We start from the raw sequence: 23,064 nt of genomic DNA on the forward strand, positions 1-23,064 counted from the left end.
TGGAGAGAGTGGGCAAGAAGGGTTCATGTAGAGTTGGTTCACTAATATACTGTAATGTACTGTATATAACTTCTTCTTCCATGACATTCTCAGTCTCCAAATGTTTGTGCTTTGCTGATGTACGGTTAAAGTAGCTTTGTAGAGAAACAAGTCTTCCACATGGTGATTCCTCTTCTACTCAAGCAGAGGTCTCTGGGGAAAGAGACCAAAAAGGTGTGCCATTGGAAATCATAAATAAAAAAGTGAGAGAAGTATTTCCCCAGTAAATAAATAACATCCGTTTTCATATTGTAGGCTACATCTCAAGATGACCAAAATATATCCAGTCTCACCTTGTTGTTTTGCTAACCTTTAGCCAGGGTATAAGTTGATCTTCTCTGGTGTTTGAGCCAGAAACTGAAGGCTTGGCAGACTCTAAACCTCAATTTTTTTTACCCCCACCCCCCATTGATTTCTAGTGCAGTTCCAACTCAGAATCCTGATATAGATGGTTTACTGGTATCTGGTTATCTGTCCTCTGGAGCAGAACATCTGTCATGATAAATCCTTTTGAGGGAAGATAGGAAATGGGTAAAGACAGATCCAAAAGGCCATTCCAAAAGCCAAAGTGTTCCCTAAGTTAAAGGAACCAGAGTTTCCAGCGACCATGCTTTTTGGACTCTGTCTTGGACTTGCGTTTGGGGGTTGAGGTGAACACCTCGTGGGGGTAAGGCAGAGCAGGGTATTGAGGGTCGTCCAAGGGGCACAGTCTCTTAATCAGGGGCTGTAATTTGTCCTCCTGCTGCTTGAAGTCCAGCTCCACACTGCAACACAAAAAAAAACAATTGCATTGAGTTAACACACTAACATACAATAAAACACAATCTGCATTTATTGTTGTGGGGGATAAACTGGATGTAAATGTCTGAATTCTACTGGTAATTCTACTAAATACGGTAAATACTTAGAGAAGGAAAATACTACAATTTGAAACAACCGTGGAAGGGCGGTTCAATCCTATTTTAGTTTTAGTTTTTAGACTACCAGGATTTAAGAGATTAAATTACATTCAAACCAGTCTTAATTGTGGGTATCACAGATTTTACATGAATGACGCAGCTCAAATATGAACCATGACTCTGCACAATCTGGTACATTGGATTTTGATCCCATAAAAGTTATTTTAAGTTAATAATAGAATGCAAGAGTACTGCCAAAATGCTGGCATTCAATTTGTCTGTTGATAATCCAGGGCAGTCGCTAGCCATAGGCTCCAGATGGATTGTCGGGGGAGGGCACAGTACAGTCTGATAATTCTCATAGCAACACAAAGAAATTCCTCTGATGCTGATATGTACTGAGTGTGAAATCAGACAAATGTAAACAGTCTGCACATCTGTATGTTTCAGTGCATAGTCAAGGGTATTCCCTAACATGATACAGTATGTCCGTTGGGATATGGGTCGTTTCTGAAGTCTGATTTCCTCATCCGCTCCTGTAATCCCTGGCTGGCCATCATCTGATTCCATTCGGGCACCGAGGTTGAACTCTCAGATTAAATATCTCACTGTTGGGAGAAGCAGCTTAATCCCAACCAAATGAAATCATTCAGAACCCGGGCAGACCCGGACGTGCTACAGCATAAGCGAAGGACATATTATGCATTAGTATACATTGTGTATTCCCCATCTATACAGCTATTGATTAAGTTCATCTACATGTATGTACAGTATTTATGTATCATCCTTGGCAGACTACTAGCTTGGAATGAGTCAAGTATGAATCATACTGTCATACCTGCCTGCCCATTTAATACATCTTGACTAAAAATATTTAGTCATTATATTTTCCAATCCTCTGCCAACTTAATAAAAAACATCCGTTCTCTGAAGATTGCAATGTGTGGTTGTACAGCAGTAGAAGCAACAATAGCAATAGTAGCAGTAGCAGCAGAAAGTTACATTTTCCAAAAGGCAAGTAGCATGAACCTTATCACACAATGTTGTTTAAGACTGATCTTATTTATCATTGATACACTTTTTTATTGAAAGCATAGAACCATTTGAAGTGGAATATTTCTGCCAGCCAAACACATGGAAGGATAGAGGAAGAGCCAAACCTGCTGAAAGGACATTAAACCCTCCAAGGTCAAACATAAGTGTAGACAGCTTAGGCAGCCAGATGAATGTACAAAGCCCTGTTCAGCTCCGTTCAGATTCACCGGCCTGACAGGCAGCCCAATTCATTTTCTGAAGGCGATGCTCTGCTTAAAGTGACAGAATTAATCTTAGTAACTATCCTTACCGTTACGATAAGTGTCAGTTATTCAACTCTATTACAACCTTCAGAGAAAATGGTACAGGGCGCCAGACAGGAATTTGGCAGTGCAGAAGATTGAATCAATCAATAAAGGTCTGATTATATGAATATAAACTTGACTATAAATACAATCTTGAATATATACAGTTAATTAACCCCTGGGAGTCGATTGACGCGCCAGTGCGTCAGTCTAAGTTACATAACAAAAAAATCCACATTAAAATCTGTCAATTTAAGCTAGAGATATCTGTTTTTTTGCATTGGATACGTCTCAATCCAACACACTACCGCACTACCGCATCTGCTTTGAAAGGTGGCAGAGCTAGAGCTGTGTTTGTCACACCATGAGACATCCCGAAAATTGGTCTTTTCATGAAAACGTATGCAGTGTGCGTCCGAATGGTTTCACCTACAAACTATGGAAAGATGAGACACTCACGAACACAATGGTGTTCTCCGTTTTGCTCTACAACCCCCACAAGTGTCAGGAGACTCGTCTTAAGTCGGTACTGTGGATGTGCCAACTTCTATTTGGTAGTGTCCGAAGGGTTTGACCTACAAACTGTGAAAAGGGGAGATTCTCACGAATATGACGGTGTTCTCCGTTTTGCTCTATGTACCCCACAAGTGTCACATGACTCGTCTGAAGGTAACCCGGTACCGGTTTTAAAAAACGAATGGAAGTATGAAGGTAGTTCTGTGCCTACCCCAAAATGTGTTGAAAATATGTGTACAAAAATAATAAAATAAAGGCCTCCCGAGTGGGGCAGCGGTCTAAGGCATCACTACAGACCTGGGTTCGATCCCAGGCTGTGTCACAGCCGGCTGTGACTGGGAGACCCATGAGGCAGCGCACAATCAGCCCAGCGTCGTCCGGGTTAGGTTTTGCCGGCTGGGATTTCCTTGTCCCATCGCGCTCTAGCGACTACTTGTGGCAGGTCGGGCGCCTGCAAGCTGACTTCAGTCGCCAGTTGGACGGTGTTTCCTCTGACACATTGGTGCAGCTGGCTTCCGGGTTAAGCGTAGTAAAAGCCTAAATCAATATTTTATCAAATTTTGATTATTAAAATTCAAAATCAAATATCTAAATAAGCCATAGTATGACAATCTTAAAACAATTCCTTATGTCCGCTTAGCACCTTAACTGGCTGCATCACTGCTTGTTATGGCAAATACACTGCCCACTATACAGTATACACACTCACTGACACACACTACACTGACACTCTCACACAAAACCCACACACATACGCACATACGCACACACATAACATACACACGCATACCAACTCAACACAAACACACATACACACGCATAAACACACACTTTTACACATAATTTGCTGCTGCTACTCTGTTCTTTATTTTACTCTTATTATTATCTATCCTGATGCCTAGTCACTTTACTTTGCCTTTATGTACATATCTACCTCAAATACCTCATACCTCTGCACATTGATCTGGTACTGGTACTCTCTGTATATGCTGTAGCTCCATTCTTGTGTATTTTATTCCTCTTGTGTTACAAGTTTTCTTTTTATCATAATTTTTTAACTGCATTGTTGGGAAGGGCTCGTAAGCATGCATTTCACAGTAAAGTCTATACCCGTTGTACTCAGCGCATGTGACAATTTTATTTTGTTTCACATTGCTCAATAGCGACACACAATGACCAAAGACCAGCTTCTTATTTCCATCAAGACTGAATTGCCACAACTTTTGAAACGAGTTGCACGCTTTGTATATTTACAGAAGAAGTGACCTTATTTCCCTGTATTTTTAGAGCAATTCTAAAAGTTCACCATCTCTGGGCTCTTGTTGATGCCAAGCTTTCGCTAGAGAACAGCACAAAAGACAACAGCGCAGCACACTATGGAATGGTCTTGGCACTTATTAAGCAATTAATCACTTGGCAGAGAGCTGCAATTACTGTATGCTGTGGACAATTGGCTCTGCAGGGAGCCTGAGGCACACTGTACTGTGTGGGTGGTCCTGGGGAGCAGGTGACTGAGTTAACAAAGACCACAGATCTCAGATCATCTCATCGCCAACAGATTGGGACGGCTAAAGGTGGGGTGTATCATTTTCAACCATTCACAAGAAGATTAATTATCTGTTAAGCTACGGTCTGGGAATAGCTGTGTCTGTGATCACTGGTGCCTGATTGTTTAGCTGGAGTGAACACTGTTTAATGATTGTTCTTTATGGGTGGGAGGTGTTGGTGGATGTTGTCTCCTATATCCTCTCACTGTCTCCCTTCGCTGGTTTGTTTCTACTTCTGTAATGATGTTGGTTTGCCACCACATTACTTTACCATTACTGTATGTTAGATTTTTATTCAAGATTGAGCTTCTGCTAAATGAAGATGCAAATGCTCTTGATATTTTCTCCCCTTCTCATATCACTTCCAGGATATTATTGTACAATGTTCCCTATCTGTCTCTCCTTCTGGGCTACCTACATGTATGGTATAGGCCTAATGTGTTCCCCAAACATATTCAACAAATTGTACTTGCCATCCAGTACTTCAATTGGTTTATTGATTTAATTCACCAGAGTACAAATGACTTGAAACCATTGAGCATATTTCCCTTTGACTGATGAGGGGCCATTTTGATAGAGTGCCTTTATTGTTAAAAAGCCAACTAAGGTCCAGCTCTATTTAATGGTTGACTGCCTTACAATAGCACAGTCATGTCCACACACAGACTGACAGACATGTACTTTAATGAACACATCGATACTCCAAGCTCTCTCAACACCAATGAAACAACTGCTTCTCCATTAACAGAATGGGGTTATAAGAGCTAAACTAATTAGCTACTTGCTCTTAAGAGTACGGTAATTGAATGACATCTTCATTAAACCCAACTTACACAACCAGGAACTGTATTAGTACTGATTTGTAAAGGCATTATTAGCCTCAAATGTAATAAAACATCTGTGCAAACAAGATTCAACCCTCTCCTTTTTGTAATCTTATTCTTGTACCTATTAGACATTATGAACACTGAATAATCACCCATTCAGTATGGGTGTGCATTAGAAAGCAGGCTACGCCTTTGTGCTCTCTTGGTATAGGATATGGGCAAAGACCCCACACTGTTTACTGTTGATGTTACTGCAGAGCCAGACTAAGTGGTATAAGCTCCAGAAGGACATTAGCATGGGAACTGCAAGGAGCAGAAGCTAGAAACACTGGGCCATAATCTATCTCTACGTCCACTGTTTTCTCAGGGGCCCGCTTAGACTGCTTTTCTGCGGTCAGATGCATTTTTTTCATTTGTTTCCCCAGCCTGCTTTTCAATGGGATGTGATGTGACTACAGCAGTGGGGCATTTATGCCCTCTCTCTCATCTCCATCCCTCCTCCTTCTCTCTCTCCCTCCCATCTCTCTTTCTCTCTCATCTCCATCCCTCCTCCTTCTCTCTCTCTCTCCCTCCCATCTCCCTCTCTTTCTCTCTCCATCCCTCCTCCTTCTCTCTCTCCCTCCCATCTCCCTCTCTTTCTCTTTCATCTCCATCCCTCCTCCTTCTCTCTCTCTCTCCCTCCCATCTCCCTCTCTTTCTCTCTCTCCATCCCTCCTCCTTCTCTCTCTCCCTCCCATCGCCCTCTCTTTCGCTCTCTCTCTCCATCCCTCTTCCTCCTTCTCTCTCTCCCTCCCATCTCCCTCTCTTTCTTTCTCATCTCCTCCTCTCCCTCTCTCTGCTCTGTTTGTGTACTATTTGTATCAGTAGCAGTGATGCATGGGATGCTGCAGTATACAAGGGGGAGGGGGCTGGGAGTGTTGGTCGTGTGTTGAATTCTGGGTAGGGCTTGTATATTGACTACCTCAGCTCAACTGAGCACCGGCAGGAGCCCAAGTCCTGGATCTATTAGCCATATGGGTACTGACTTGCTATTTGGAATTAGAGGCCACATCGCCACGGCTGCTAATCTTGGCAATGAGTAGTTACTGTCCAAGTCTGAGGAATAATTGGCCTTTTGGTTCAGATTCTTTTTGTTCTTGGCTCTTTTTAATTCTGCTCACTGTACCCAGGCCAGCTCATTAAGTGGAAGGGCTGAGTGGTGTGCCCAGCAAGATGATTATTGCTGCCCTATGAGCACTTTGAGTCACCACCACAGGCCCTGGCAGAAATAGACCTGTCATGACAAAGAATGGTGTACTCAAACAAACCTGTAGAATATACTCTACTGTATGTTCAAGTTCAAGTTTATGTCAGATATCTAGTTTTATCAACATAGCTAGCACTGAAAGCCATGGTCATAACGTAACAGTTCAAGACATCGACAACAATCTCTGAAAAGAAAGAATTGCAAAAAAGGACTGGTTAAATATATACACTGTAAAACGTGATATACTGTAGATAGAATGCATGCTATAAGAAAAAGCGTAAACACTCATCGTTCACCTGGTAGACTTTGATAAATATCTTCGGTGTGACACATCACTCGATCCAGTCTGTAAATAAGCAAGATCGAGGAAGGAGATATGGTAGAGAAAAAAATTAACTAAAGCTATTTGCAAAGTTTTGGGATATATTTACTGCCGTTTGCTTTGGCAGAGACAGACAGCACTTGATAGATTGTCGTCTTGCTTGCCAATCGCTGTTAAGTCCTATTCAAGGGCAGTAAAAAAAGAAATGCAGAGATGCACAATTTAGGAACGATGAGCTGAAAAATCTGTTGACCACAGATGGAATTATAATAATTTCCTTCGTACACGTTCCACAGGCCTTCTTCTAATAACAAAATTGATCATTTGTATCGACTTTTCATGGAACGCCTTTGTTTAGAAAGGTTACATCCTGGCACTTTCAGTGGAAAACGTATTTCCCTTGTTAGGGATTGTTGAGAGCCTTCTATTGCTTATCTCAAGTTTTGAACAGAATGATCATGCATTCTTGACCTGGGTCTTTGTGAAGCTGTTGTCTCTCTGTGATCAGTGCATTGATAAAGAGCGTTATAATTGTCCCCCAAGAGGAAATTGGGGAGTGGACTGTGGATCTATCGCCATCCGTTCGTACGTTCGTTCGTACGTTCATACGTTAGTTGGTACGTTAGTCACACGCGATATCTCAGACAGCACTGGGACGATTTTGAAGAACTAAGGTGAATGATGCGTTTTGCCGTAGAGATCCGGCATTTACAAAATTACACTGATTGGCCCAAGGCAGGAGCTATAGTAATTAACTGAAATGTGTTAGTCACACACAAAATCTCAATTGGCTACATCATTCGTGTGGGACAACATGTTTACTACTTCATCTTTCTGTCTCTATCAGAACAGTTTTCGTTCTGTGCCCATTATGCTTCCTGGCTGTATACTTTGTAGTTTAGTGTTTGTTTGCCTCTGTACAGGATACTGTATGAATCTCTGACCCTATAGTGTTCATGATGTAATGTACTGTAATGCATCTGCAGTTAGTAAACAGTATGTTATCTGCTTCCTTCCATGTGACCCTGTAACTTAAATAAGTATCAAGCACCACTTCAGGATCTCGATTGCAATCAACTAAAGCAAAGCCATTCATAATTCAAGCATTTCGCCTACACCTGCAATAACATCTGCTAAATATGTGTATGTGACCAATACAATTTGATTTGATTTGATCTTTACATATCGCTAACCAAGGTCCATGAATAAAGCAGCAAATGTGTACATATTAAGGCCCTCTTGGATGATGATGAGAATGGACATGAAAAAGGAACATGTCGCGGCTTATTCAGTAGTAATCTGGGAATTACAAGTGTTTTTCAAGACATCTTTTTTTAGTACATACACTCCACATACCCAAAGGACATTAGGCTACCCACACACATATTACCAACGTAAATACTTCTATTTTAGTCTGGCTCTCAGACCTATGCTTTATTATTTATCTGTTTAGTTTTAGCCTGTTATGACATGCATGGGAACTGTGTTTAATTAATGCAATCCTGTAATCATATCACACCAAATGCATATAGCATCACAAACAAGAAGGAGCATTCTAGTTTAATCATTCCGACACATCAACTACCGTAATCACTTTGTTAGCACACAACAGCTCATACATACACTAATTACATTACATGGGTTGTAAATCCGGAAGACAACAATACTAAGCAATGTGACTCATAGCAGAATTCGGGGTATGAATTGAATCATTTGAAATCCTCTTTCATGCCATACTGGTCTTCAATTAGATACTGTACTAGCAAATGTGCTTTGTGACATGAGTTATCTCAGATCATAGATCATCGCTTGAGAAAATGTAACATATTTCTCATGAGACTATGTTGCAGGAAATAACACATAATTACATTAATGATTCCTGCATGTCAGTTCCTTCAATCTGACACCATGGCTGTTAAATTATGCATTCTTTATACATGTCACAAGAGAACAGTGGTGTATTTATTACTCCTGTTGCAAAACGTTTCTTAAACTGAAGCGAACGGAACGAAACAGGGAGGGACCTACCTGAATTTGCCCAATAGAAACTCTTGTTTTCATTGCAAAACACAACTGGTTGCAACTGTTTGGACTAATGATTAACACCCCAGGGATGAACAAAAAAATAGGCTTTGATTGGATGAGAACATTGATTGACAAGGAATTGATTAGGTGAAGATGGAGATTAACATCTACTAATTGGAGACTAGAGTGAGGTTGTTGGTCAAAGTTAGATGTCCCCTCAGTCAAAATATACAAATGTATGCTGTTTTGTCATTGAGTAAAGCAGATGTACTTATGCATGAGTTGTTTACTAAGACGACGATAATGAGTGCAAAAAATGAACATGAGAAGACTTGTATTTTTAGAAATTGGTTCACTTTTTAAATGTAGAACTCTGCTGCAGTAGTGCTTGTTCTGGTGTTTATTTGCAACTCAGTGACCTCACAAACCCTGCTATCTGAAGTTGTCCCCTGTGAGTCTTTCTCTGCCTGCAAGGCTGGAACAGGCCGTACAGCTGAAGAAGCAGAACACAATGGAAGGTGTTTGCAAGCACACTAGGGTACAACAACGACTAACATCTTGATCTTGCCAGACTTTGGACGCTCAGTACTATTCAGATGGTATGCTACAGTATGTTCTGCAATACTGTATATTGTTTGAATTGACGTTGATCTCTAAGATGGATGTTTTTATTCTTGTCTCTGAATGGAGTCACAGTGTGAGTGGATTTTGCAACCTGCCTGAGGGTTGTTTATGTCTCTCAGACGAGTGGAGAAGTCAGAACATCTGCGAGTGTTTACCCAAGTGAGACAGTTGGGTGGTGGGTGTTTATCAAAATTGAATTGTTAGTCATCTACTTCTGGACCAGTGAAGTGGACTCAGAAGTTGAGTCAAGTTTCCATGGCTTTTAGCGTCCATCACTGCAGCAGTTATTCATAAGGTACTTTGAAAGGGGACTCTCTGTCAGGATATCGTGTCCAGTTCCCAGCTGCTCTCATACTGTACGAGCCCCAATTGCATTTCCTCTCTGGGCTAATTCATTTCCCCCTATTGTGTATGATTACTTATTCCCTCAGGAGGTATGCTTCACCCACAGTGCTTTGCAATTGTGCTGGAGAGATTTGTCTTTATTTATTTTATTACCTTCTACAATAACAACGTTATATTTGCACCACCTGTGTCTAGAAATTCAACTCAATTTGCTGCTTCCAATTCGGCTTATGTGTTAATTCCTTTCTACAGTGACTATATTCTGTATTTATTACCAGAGTCTGAAATTAGAGTTGAGGACGTCTATGCATCATTGTAATAGGATATCAAACGTTTATTTTCATCATTGATCTGGCCCATATAGGAGTGTTATCTTCTCCTTCAGTGAACTTATCATTGATCTCAATCACACCATTTCATAGTATCTATTTCCACCTCAGATTCAGATGTATGGTGCTCAATTCATTTATATAACTCTGACAGAAGTATTCAATCAATTGTCATTATTGTATCACAACTGAGCTATGCCCTTAATCTTGCAGTGAGAAGAATAATATCCAGTAAAGTATTCCATTCTACTCATTACCGGAAAAGGCATTGATTGCTATATGAAAAACATTGAAAGGCCTACAGTAAAAACGCATTATATTCAATTGACTATTAGCACTTGGTTTGTCGCTTTATAGTATATCACCTCACACATAAAGCACACCTTACAGAGACACCGAATTAAAACATGTTTTTGGAACACTTCACGTGTTCACGTAAAATTCCTGTGGTTTTTCCGTAAGGGATCTTTTGTCTCATGCCATCAGTATGTTATGCCAAAGCAGGCGTAAGGGACCTTTCAAGCTGTTAACAATGTTAAGGTACTCACCTATAAATGATGCAGGCACTGTTTCGACACGTGTCACAGTTGGCTGTGTCCTGTCCCGTTCGGTAGGAAAGCCTGGGGAGTGGTGAGAGAATGGAAGATTTTCATGGCTCATTTGGCTTGCATTATTCAAATTTACATGCTCTATTTTTCAAACCGATATGGATTCGTGTTATGAATGGTACAGTCTTCTGTGAGATTAGGTTGGTCAGAGAATAGACATGCTCACTTGATATAATATGCTCATCTCTTTCCTTATGACACAGTATACAAATGGTTTTTGTCAACTTTCTGACAAAACAAAATGCATTATTAATCATGTTTATGAATACTACAGAAAAGTCAATATACTCGATCTCCCTCCAACTCAACGTTCTCAGAAAATAATGAGACTTAGGGAAGCAAAAGACAATCAACATGACAAATGATGTCTGTGTTCTGTATGGCATTTCAAAGAGCCCTAAAGCCCAGTGTCCGCCCTGTATTGTCCTGTCATTACTTAGATTGCAATGCCTCCTCCATCTTCGGCACAAATCTACGTATGTTCTGCTCCTGAGGCATCTCGGAGGCAAACTTGAGCAGACATAAGTGTGAACTGAACATGCATGGAGATTTGATGGCATCTGTATCAATCTCTTCAGGACTCTCCCAGAAGTAACAGTCACCATCCATCATGTTGCGTACGTTGGTGGTAGCGATGGGATTTCTCATTCATTTTGATCTGAGGGTGTGTAGAGAGTGGTCAATTGGAAAGCGGAAGGGGCAAGCGGGTCCACTAGGACATGTAATTGCCTATTGTCAGTGGGAGCTGATGGATGAAAACTAGAGAGGTTGAACCCTGCTGCTCACCATGTCATACGGGTGACCTTATCTGCCTTGGATAGATCGAAAGTGCTGATGGGAATGCAAGGTCACCAAGTTCATCTGTCCATTTCACCTTAGAGGTGGTTGCTCTTGACTGTGGAGTTGAGGGCCTGAATACACAATAACTCCTTTGATATATCAAATCATTGGAAAAAAAAAGGTCAATAGAGTCACCAAACAGAAGGGAGTTTTTTTGTTGAGATATTAAGTGGTACAATCATAATCAAGGTCATCACATTTCTAGCACAACCTCCATGTACTGTAATACACCATCTAAACGACAATTGTATTTACTGAACTGTATTTTCAATTAATCTAGCAATGTACCAATGTTCTATTCTGCTAGGCCAGATTACTTTATGTGTGGACGCTGTGTCGGAAAGTAATTCTCTAAGCTCTGACACTATAAGTAATATTTAAGCTGTGCCACTGTTTGTTGGCACAGGCTCACTCCGGTGTTATTTGTTGGCACAGGCTCACTCCAGTGTTATTTGTTGGCACAGGCTCACTCCGGTGTTATTTGTTGGCACAGGCTCACTCCGGTGTTATTTGTTGGCACAGGCTCACTCCAGTGTTATTTGTTGGCACAGGCTCACTCCAGTGTTATTTGTTGGCACAGGCTCACTCCGGTGTTATTTGTTGGCACAGGCTCACTCCAGTGTTATTTGTTGGCACAGGCTCACTCCAGTGTTATTTGTTGGCACAGGCTCACTCCGGTGTTATTTGTTGGCACAGGCTCACTCCAGTGTTATTTGTTGGCACAGGCTCACTCCGGTGTTATTTGTTGGCACAGGCTCACTCCGGTGTTATTTGCACACGTCAGCTCTCCGTAGAGATGTCCTCACTGTCCCTATACCACTGACCGCCTGGCCGAATGGATATCGCTCTATGCTCTATTGATAGCCTATCAACAACAGATACAGTAGGGTCAAGTTGGATAATCCTGTACGTTAGCACGATAGGATTCAGTCCCTAACCTGATTGGTAGGAACTGTAAGCAAATCATCCTGAGACTTTGAAACCAGCAGGAGTGTTGGACCAGTGATGACCCTCAGAATGTGATAGTAGTTTAGCACAGGGATGAAAGAGAGGCTTGTGCAACACTAATCATTCACCTCACATTGATTGATTTTGTGAGCATAAATAAAGCCAATAGAAATGGGAATGAGCGTCATTGATAAGGTCCTGCAAACATCTGTAAACCAAGTAACCACTGCTCAACACAGTGTGTTATAAATGTGCCTGTCTCAGTCCTTGGTCTACTGGGAACAGCACTGAAACCTCTCGTCAACACATCACTGTGTGCACTAGAAGCAGAGCTTTTCCTGAAAAACCCACCCACATGATGCCAAAATCCCGGTGAGAATAAGAGGGGCTTTCAGACACTATTCTGTTCCACCAGTAGTCTGGGATCATCACTTTGAAGACAGACAGCTTTAGAGTGGCTTGGCAGGGAGAGAGAAGGTGGTGAGGGAGTTAGAGTGGCTTGGCAGGGAGAGAGAGACACGGTGGGGAGGGAGTTGAGATGCTGGAGCCTCATGGTGAGTAGCAGGCTCTAATAATAGTGATGAAACATATTGAAGGTGCCATATGAGCCACACACTTGAAAGCCAGATGAAAGCCAGTGCTTTATGAGTCGCTGCTAATTGGTACTTTTAAACCAGGTTTCAGGGAGCAACGTCAGGGGAGTCCGGTGGCTTTGGAGAAGGCTTAATACAATTAGCTTTGTGCCGCTCCGGGTTTTAGGGAGCAAAGCAGACAGCCTTGTACGTTCAGTCTATTGCTGTAGAGGTGTGGCCTATTGGACATGGCTCAGAAATGTTATGCACTTGTTAGTTTCTCTGTACCCCTGAGCAAATACACAGAACAGTACAGTATCTACAGTACAATCAGAGACCACTTACTTCCTTGCTATTGGAATTAAATGACACAGGCAGCCATGATGTTTGTATTCAATGCTTGATTTAGCTTACACATTCTGTAGACCACAGCAGTTTCAAGGGCTGCAGAACTAGCAAGAACATCAAACCTCAGTGAAGATTGAACCACACACAGAAATGTATGTTTTACTTGAGTAGGTCAGTTATGCCGGGCGGCAAGTAGCCTAGTAGTTAAGAGTGTTGGGCCAGCAACCGAAAGGTCGCTGAAATGTCACTGGTTCAAATTCCTGTGGCGACTAGGTGAAAAATCTGTTGTTGTGACCTTGAGAAAAGCAATTAACCCTAATTGCTCCTGTAAGTTTCTCTGGATAAGAGCATCTGCTAAATGACGTAAATGTACTGGCAATTCTATATGATGCCTGGTTGATATAAATGAGTTCCACTCACCCTTCTCTCTGAGCCTCACCCTTCTCCAGCTCTTGGATGACCCCCAGTAAGACTTTGATGGTCTCCTGACTGGAGCTGATGAGGTTTTCCATGGCCTGGAGCTTTTCTTTAATATCCCCGTTCCCAGCTAAGGGCACTATCTCCTTGCAGGCACCCTGCCGTCCTGGGGGGCAAGCCTGGCCCTCCAGGCCCGGTTGGGGTTTCATTGGGGCTGGTAAAGTCCCTGATCGGCACTGATGTGCCTTTACCTTAGCTACAGAGCAGCCAGCACTGTGGGGGTGGGGCAGTGTCTGGGACTGTTGTCCATTGGGCTGCATGGCCTTTTTGCGTTTGCAGCACACCAATGGACTCCCTAGGCCTAGACCCTCCACTTGCGTCAGGGAGTTCCAGGCAACGGGACTTGTGACCTTTGACCTTGTGTCCTGTAAGGGTTCTTCGCAGTTGGCCAGCTGGCGCTTGGCAGAAGGGTTGGCACCAGTTGCGTCCGCTTTGGATAATCCTTTGTGTTTGGTTTTCGCGCCACAGGCAAGGTTCTCTGGCTCTCCCCTGGGAGTTGGGTCGTTTGCAAAGCACTCTGTGTCCTTTGTGAGTCTAGAGGAGTCCGGGCACGCACGCCCGTCTACACAGTTGGCAATGGATAACAGATCCTCTGTGCCACTGCTGTCGTCCGTGTGGTGGAGCAGTGCTTGCGTCTGCCGCACATGCTTCCCTGCACCCTGAGAGGACGAGCACTCCTCTAAACTTAGCGCCTCCTCCTGCCCTTTCAAGTCACTCAAAAACCCGTTGTTTTGGCCCTTGTACTCCTCCACCAAGGCAGTGTGTTTGATCGTGTGTCCTTTCTTTCGCTCGAAGGGGAAAGTCTGGTAGTGTTTCGTAAGGTCCGGTGACGTCTGGACACCTGTGCTCTTAGTCACATTGGGGATGGAGCGCCGCGCAGGCATCGTCATGTACTTCCTGTATGCCACTTTACAGGAAATGGACCTGGCTCCTCGCCCCCCTGCCTGCTGCTCCTTTTGGGCGTCACATATGTCCTTGAAGCGGACTTGTAAGGCTTTGTTCCTCTTCTTCACCTGCTGTTTGCCGTCAGGACCGTACTGCGTCTCCAGGCTTTGTGACGGGCCTGCCTCTGAATCTGACTCTGAGTTGGATAGCACGACCTTGCTGTTTTCCTTGCTCACCATGGTTTCTGGGAGAAGGGAGAGAAATATACAGTGTATGTCATATTATGCTGGGGTGGAATCACAGTAGATATACTGTAGGAAGGCAGCAGATGGGCCTTGTTTTTCTTATTTTCTGTCACTGAGCAACTAACATCTAGACTTGATCAGAGCTTTATTTATACGAGATCACAATTGATATCACAGATGACACACACACAGACACCTTTTATGTTATTTTTCATGTGCCCCCCCAAAAATATATATATATGTTGGTATTCCACATGCAGAGCTGTCATATTAAGGGGCTGTATTGCGTTGAATAATGTCTGACTTTGAATCATTGGAATAATGTAGAAGATTTGTAAGAGATTTGATTACCAACGGATAAACATAGAAAGCAGTTGAAAGGAATGAAATGGTGATAAAAGGACACATCACTGCTGAGGTAGTTCATCATCTTTACACGATGAGACACCATGTGATGAATAAACCTAAATGGACTATGCCCTTCATGGCATAGTCGCTTCTCTGAAAGCAATGACGTTTAATCATTTTGAGACATAGTAATTCCATCAATATGCTTGTTGGGGTGATATATGTTTTTGTCATTGACAAAATTCTGATTAGTCTTGACACTTTCACGTCAAAGCCCAAAGCAACGCCCCACACAATTTGCTTATAATGAAACAGATTGTAATGAGGTTATAAAGCTATCATATGTAAGTAATTAATATTTCAGAGTTGTCCAAGAGCCTGTATTAGCCTTAGCATTGCCCAATGTCCATGTGGTTGATTTATCAGCACTGATTCTACCACAGTTTCACGCGATGTCACCTGAATGGAAGGAGGAAGAAAGAAGGAAGCCCCATTACCACCCTTTTAATAAAGAGAGTCAGTCAGTATTTTAGTCTGAGAGCTCCTCTCACTCACACAATACTCCGATAGCAGTGGACAAGGCCTGATGAAAGGGCCAGCTGAATGCACTGGGAATCCTGCCAGGTGGATCACCATGTGGGCTGGACATTATGACTTTTCTCTATCTCAGACTACAGGAAGCTTTTTCAAACATATTTTTCTCTTCAGTTCATGTCTGTATTGGATGTAGAATCTTAAATCACTTCAGATACCTTAAATGACTATTTAAACCTTGTCATGCAAGTCAATTGTAATGTATTGCTGATGTAAACACCATTTACTAATTCATGTAAAAAATATTGCTCATGGATTATTGGTGCAATGCCAAACAATGCTGAAATGATAAGTTATGAAAGGTAGATTGACAAAAAGAGTATTATTACATTTCCATTGCTTCAAGGCTTATTCACATGGGATCATATTATTTCACAGCAGGAAATACACCACTGATATCTACATTCATAGAATGTCCTCTTAAGTCCTCCTCACTTTATATTCAGACACAAGCCAAAGCATGTAATGGTGATTCACCATAGAGAATATAGAAGAAAAAATCCCTCATTCCCTTAAGGTTCTTGAGCCAACCTGGAGTGGTATATATTTAACGACAACTAAGCATGTGTCACCAACACAATCCCTCTGAATCCCCAGTTCCTTTTACTCCTCCTCTTCCTCTTCCTCCCCACTTCCCAGGGCTAGCTATCTCTGCTAATGACCAGAGGTCCTTCCCTGGTTTGGCACCAGCCATCCTGGGGATTATAAATAATGCATTGACTCTAAAATTGCAAAAGTAATCCTCTTAAATCTCTTTATGTACTCTGGCAGACCATGTTGTCTGTTCCAATTTCCCTTCAGTTCTTCATACAAAAATGTTAGATAGAACCTAGAACTAGCACTTCAGATGCTATGATTGAGTGGTCATCTCCATAATTATCTTGAGTTTGCTATCAGTTCTTTGGACATAGGGCTGAGCTGACTGGTTATAGATATGAATGCATCACTATCCCTACTAGCAAGTCTATAACATTTCTGACTTAAGATTTTTAGCTCTGCCTCCAGCTCCAACACCAGCTTCTGAAAGGAGAGGGTCTCTTGAGGTGTAGTGTCACGGACCCACACATGACCTGATAAATGATTGACGTGCTCTCCTGTGGCGTGTTTATAGGATGAAAATGCAGCCTATCCACTCTCATTAACGATATAGTAATGCTATTAGAGTGGCCCTTGACTTTGACTGTTCTAACACTACAACCATTTAGAAAGCAGCTCTATCAATGGCATTGACCTTTGACACAGCACACGTGATAGATATCATCAGTGTATGGAAGGCCATATAATAATAATAATAATAATATGCCATTTAGCAGACGCTTTTATCCAAAGCGACTTACAGTCATGCGTGCATACATTTTTTGCCATATCTCACTTTCTGTTTGCTGTCTATCTGCTGCCAAGGTATGTTCTCTCAGTGCATGAAATCATAACAATTCTGAATATATATGTTGTGACACCATATAGCATTAGTGCTTCTGATAAGATCATGTGATCACAGGCTACATTCTGTGTTGTTTATTATATGTACAGTATACATGTATGAATGTATCTCACTCTGTATCTGCACCGTATGCATAGTTAATGATGAATATTAATTGGCTGCTGTACATACAGTGCCTAGTGAAAGTCTACACACCCCTTAAACATTTTGCTGCCTTAAAATTAAATAACAAAATAGATTGAATTAGATTTTCCCCCCACAGATCTGCACAACCTACTCCCCAATTTCAAAGTGAAAGAAAATTATCGAAAGTTTTTCAAATGTACATAAAAAAAAGAAGAACATTTATTCATTGCGTATGTCTTCACACCCCAGAGTTAATAATTGCTGGAAGCAAAACATTGAATTGAATCCTTTTTTAGATTTAATTGAAGACGTGTGTAGACGTGTGTAGACATTAGGCACTGTACATGGAGCAATAAGAAGGCACATACCAATTCCCCAAAGCACCAATCCCCCCCATGACACCAGCTTGTAAAAACACATTCTATTAATACAGAAGATAATAGGGTATATATGAGGATATGCCAGATGTTGCATTGGGCTCCTGAGTGGCGCAGTGGTCTAAGGCACTGCATCTCAGTGCTTGAGGCGTCACTACAGACCCCCTGGTTCGATTCCAGGCTGTATCACAACCGGCCGTGATTGGGAGTCCCATAGGGCAGCGCACAATTGACCCAGTGTAGGCTGTCATTGTAAATAAGAATTTGTTCTTAACTGACTTGCCTAGTTAAATAAAGGTAAAAAAATAAAATAGCATATTGTCAGCTTTTTTAAGCCCATCTAGGTTGCCAAAAGAGGAGGGGTCGTAACTCTTGGTTGGGTACTTTGTGTCTACGGTTTGACCATGCAAGGTTACCTACAGTGACTTCAGAAAGGTATTCACAATTCACACCCCTTGACTTTTTCCACATTTTGTTGTGTTGTGTTACAGCCTGAATTTAAAATGGATTAAATTGAGATTTTGTGTCACTGGCCTACACACAATACCCCATAATGTCAAAGTGGAATTGTGTTTTTAGAATTGTTTACAAATTAATTTAATAGAAAAGCTGAAATGTCTTGAGTCAATAAGTATTCAACCCCTTTGTTATGGCAAGCCTAAATTAAGTTCAGGAGTAAAAATGTGTCACATAATAAGTTACATGGACTCACGCTGTGTGCAATAATCGTGTTTAACATGATTTTTGAATGACTACCTACACATACAATTATCTGTAAGGTCCCTCAGTCGAGCAGTGAATTTCAAACACAGATAAAAAATAAAAAACAGTCCGGGTAGCCATTTGATTAATTGTTCAGCACTCTTATGGCTTGGGGGTAGAAGCTGTTAAGGAGCCTTTTGGACCTAGACTTGGCACTCCGGTACCGAGATAGCAGAGATAACACTCTATGACTTGGGTGACTGGAGTCTTTGACATTTCTTTGGGCCTTCCTCTGACACTGCCTATTATAGAGGACCTGGACGGCAGGAAGCTTGGCCCCAGTGATGTAAAGGGGCGTATGCATTACCCTCTGTAGCGCCTTATGGTCGGATGCCGAGCAGTTGCCATACCAGGCGGTGATGCAACTTGTCAGGATGTGCTCGATGGTGAAGCTGTATAACTTTTTGAGGACCCATGCCAAATCTTTTCAGTCTCCTGAGGGGGAATAGGCATTGACAAACCCTCTTCATGACGTTCTTGGTGTGTTTGGACCATGAGAGTTTGTTGGTGATGTGGAAACCAAGGAACTTGAAGCTCTCGACCCGCTCCACTACAGCCCCGTCGATGTGAATGGGGGCGTGTTTGGCCCTCCTTTTCCTGTAGTCCACGATCAGCTCCTTTATCTTGCTCACGTTGAAGGAAAGGTTTTTGTCCTGGCACCACACTGCCAGGTCTCTGACCTCCTCCCTATAGGCGGTCTCAACTTAATGATGGTGTTGGAGTCGTGCTTGGCCACGCAGTCGTGGGTGAACAGAAAGTACAGGAGGGGACTAAGCACACACCCCTGAGGGGCTCCCATGTTGAGGATCAGCGTGGCAGATGTGTTGTTGCCTACCCTTACCACCTGGGGGCGGCCCATCAGTAAGTCCAGGATCAAGTTGCAGAGGAAGGTATTTAGTCCCAGGGTCCTTAGCTTAGTGATGAGCTTTGTGGGCACAATGGTGTTGAAAGCTGAGCTGCAGTCAATGAACAGGATTCTCACATAGGTATTCCTTTTTGTCCAGGTGGGAAAGGGCAGTGTGGAGTGCAATTGAAATTGTGTCATCTGTGGATCTGTTGGGGCAGTATGCAAATTGAAGTGGGTCTAGGGTTTCCGGGATGATGGTGTTGATGTGAACCATGACAAGCCTTTCAAAGCACGTCATGGCTACTGACGTGAGTGCTACAGGGCGGTAGTAATTTGGGCAGGTTAACTTGGCGTTCTTGGGCACAGGGACTATGGTGGTCTGCTTGAAACAGGTGGGTATTACAGACTCAGTCAAGGAGAGGTTGAGAATGAAGTGAAGACACTTGCCAGTTGGTCCGTGCATGCTCTGAGTACATGTCCTGGTAATCCGTCTGGCCCCGCGGCCTAGTGAATGTTGACCTGTTTAAAGGTCTTGCTCACATCGGCTACGGAGAGTGTGATCACACAGTTGTCCGGAACAACTGATGCTCTCATGCACTCTTCAGTGTTGCTTGCCTCGAAGCGAGCATAAAAGGCATTTAGCCCGTCTGGTCGACTTGCGTCACTGGGCAGCTCGTGGCTGGGTTTCCCTTTGTAGTCCGTGATACTTTGCAAGCCCTGCCACATCCGGCGAGCGTCAGAGCCAGTGTACTTTTAAACTCGGACAAAACAGAGATGCTAGTTCTAGGTCCCAAGAAACAAAGAGATCTGCTGTTGGATCTGACAATTAATCTTGATGGCTGTACAGTCGTCTCAAATAAAACTGTGAAGGACTTCTGCGTTACTCTTGACCCTGATCTCTCTTTTGATGAACATATCAATAATATTTCAAGGACAGCTTTTTTCTCATCTTCGTAACATTGCAAAAATCAGAAACGTTTTGTCCAAAAATAATGCAGAAAAGCAAATCCATGTTTTTGTCAGTTCTAGAATAGACTACTACAATGCTCTACTCTCCGGCTACCCAGATAAAGCACTAAATAAACTTCAGTTAGTGCTAAACACGGCTGCTAGAATCTTGACTAGAACTATAACATTAGATCAAATTACTCCATTGCTAGCCTCTGGCTTCCTGTTAAGGCTAGGGCTGATTTCAAGGTTTTACTGCTAACCTACAAAGCATTACATGGGCTTGCTCCTACCTATCTCTCCGATTTGGTCCTGCCGGACATACAGTGAGGGAAAGTATTTGATCCCCTGCTGATTTTGTACATTTGCCCACTGACAAAGAAATTATCAGTCTATAATTTTAATGGTAGGTTTATTTGAACAGTGAGAGACAGACCAACAACAAAAAAATCCAGAAAAACGCATGTCAAAAATTGATTTGCATTTTAATGAGGGAAATAAGTATTTGACCCCTTCTCAATCAGAAAGATTTCTGGCTCCCAGGTGTCTTTTATACAGGTAACGAGCTGAGATTAGGAGCACACTCTTAAAGTGAGTGCTCCTAATCTCATTTTGTTACCTGTATAAAAGACACCTGTCCACAGAAGCAATCAATCAATCAGATTCCAAACTCTCCACCATGGCCAAGACCAAAGAGCTCTCCAAGGATATCAGGGACAAGATTGTAGACCTACACAAGGCTGGAATGGGCTACAAGACCATCGCCAAGCAGCTTGGTGAAAAGGTGACAACAGTTGGTGCGATTATTCGCAAATGGAGGAAACACAAAATAACTGTCAATCTCCCTCGGCCTGGGGCTCCATGCAAAATCTCACCTCGTGGAGTTGCAATGATCATGAGAACGGTGAGGAATCAGCCCAGAACTACACGGGAGGATCTTGTCAATGATCTCAAGGCAGCTGGGACCATAGTCACCAAGAAAACGATTAGTAACACACTATGCCGTGAAGGACTGAAATCCTGCAGCGCCAGCAAGGTCCCCCTGCTCAAGCAAGCACATATACAGGGCCGTCTGAAGTTTGCCAATGAACATCTGAATGATTCAGAGGAGAACTGGGTAAAAGAGTTGTGGTCAGATGAGACCAAAATTGAGCTCTTTGGCATCAACTCAACTCGCCGTGTTTGGAAGAGGAGGAATGCTGCCTATGACCCCAAGAACACCATCCCCATCGTCAAACATGGAGGTGGAAACATTATACTTTGGGGGTGTTTTTCTGCTGAGACAGGACAACTTCACCGCATCAATGGACGGGGCCATGTACCGTCAAATCTTGGGTGAGAACCTCCTTCCCTCAGCCAGGGCATTGAAAATGGGTCGTGGATGGGTATTCCAGCATGACAATGACCCAAAACACACGGCCAAGGCAAAAGGTGTCAAGCCCTGACTCAAGGGACTTGTATTTGTTGAGTCAGGGTATGTATTTTCTGTGTTGTGTTTGGCTATGTTGATTGTCTGTTAGATTCTAGTATGTCTAGATCTATGTTGGCCTGTGTGGTTCCCAATCAGAGGCAGCTGTCGCTCGTTGTCTCTGATTGGGGACCATACTTAGGCAGCCTTTTGGCACCTGTTCGTTGTGGGATGTTGTTCCGTGTGAGGTATGTTATTTGTCTACCTTGGACTTCACGTTTCGTTTGTTGTTTTGTCGTATGTTCAGTACATAAATAAATATGAATGCATATCACGCTGCGCCTTAGTCCTTCTCGTTCATGAACGATCGTGACAGAAGATCCCACCAAAATAGGACCAAGCAGCGTGTTCAGGAGCAAACGCCGGGAATTAAACAGGAGGTTACGTTATTAGATGTCCTCCTCAGTTGGGGGAGAATCACGGAGGAGGAGGCTGTCCGCTACCGGAAGGCGATGAAGGAGGATGCCCAGGTAGGAGAGGAGAAACGGCGCCAACAGTGCCGACGACGAAGAACCGAGAGGCAACCCCAAGAAATGTTTTTTGGGGGTCACACGGTGTGGACGACGAGGCAGCAGGAGGCAGCGACAGGGCGATTCTGCAGGTTAGGAGAGGAGGCCATCAGGTTACGGGGGCTATTGGTTCAGAGGGAGCAGGAGTTATTTGGTCAGAGGGAGGAGCTACAGGAGGCTATAAGGGAGAAGGAGAGTGTAGAGGCACGGCGAGAGGAGCTGGTTGGGCAGCAGAAGGAGCGGGGGTTTATAAGGGAACCCAGTCCCGCTCCTCGCACCAAGCAAGTGGTGCGTGTCGCCAGTCCGGTCCGGCCCGTTCCTGATCCCCGCACTAAGCCAGTGGTGCGTGTTCCCAGTACGGCCCGACCCATTACTGCTTCCCGCACAAGGCCAGTGGTGTGTGTTCCCAGTACGGTCCGGCCCGTTCCTGCTCCCCGCACTAAGCCAGTGGTGCGTGTTCCCAGTACGGCCCGACCCGTTCCTGCTCCCCGCACTAAGCCAGTGGTGTGTGTTCCCAGTACGGTCCGGCCCGTTCCTGCTTCCTGCACTAAGTCAGTGGTGCGCGTCGCCAGCCCGGTCCGGCCTGTTCCTGTCCCTTGCACCAAGCCAGTGATGCGCGTCGCCAGCCCGGTCCGGCCTATTCCTGCCCCTCGCACCAAGCC

The 23,064-nt window shown here is 43.3% G+C and overlaps 1 protein-coding gene across 1 annotated transcript; it reads right to left on the reverse strand.

The window, feature by feature from the left end:
• Nucleotides 1–619: 619 nt before the first annotated feature.
• On the reverse strand, nucleotides 620–14,976 carry LOC311110656 (inhibitory synaptic factor 2A-like; the record flags this gene model as incomplete). The annotated part of the gene is made up of 3 exons (XM_084153196.1): nucleotides 620–803; nucleotides 10,608–10,679; nucleotides 13,796–14,976. The coding sequence occupies 3 exons, from the start codon at nucleotides 14,974–14,976 to the stop codon at nucleotides 620–622; spliced, it is 1,437 nt and encodes a 478-aa protein (XP_084009322.1).
• Nucleotides 14,977–23,064: the final 8,088 nt, after the last annotated feature.

Source organism: Coregonus lavaretus, assembly GCF_964263955.1.
Source record: "Coregonus lavaretus genome assembly, chromosome: 36".
NCBI lineage: Eukaryota > Metazoa > Chordata > Actinopteri > Salmoniformes > Salmonidae > Coregonus > Coregonus lavaretus.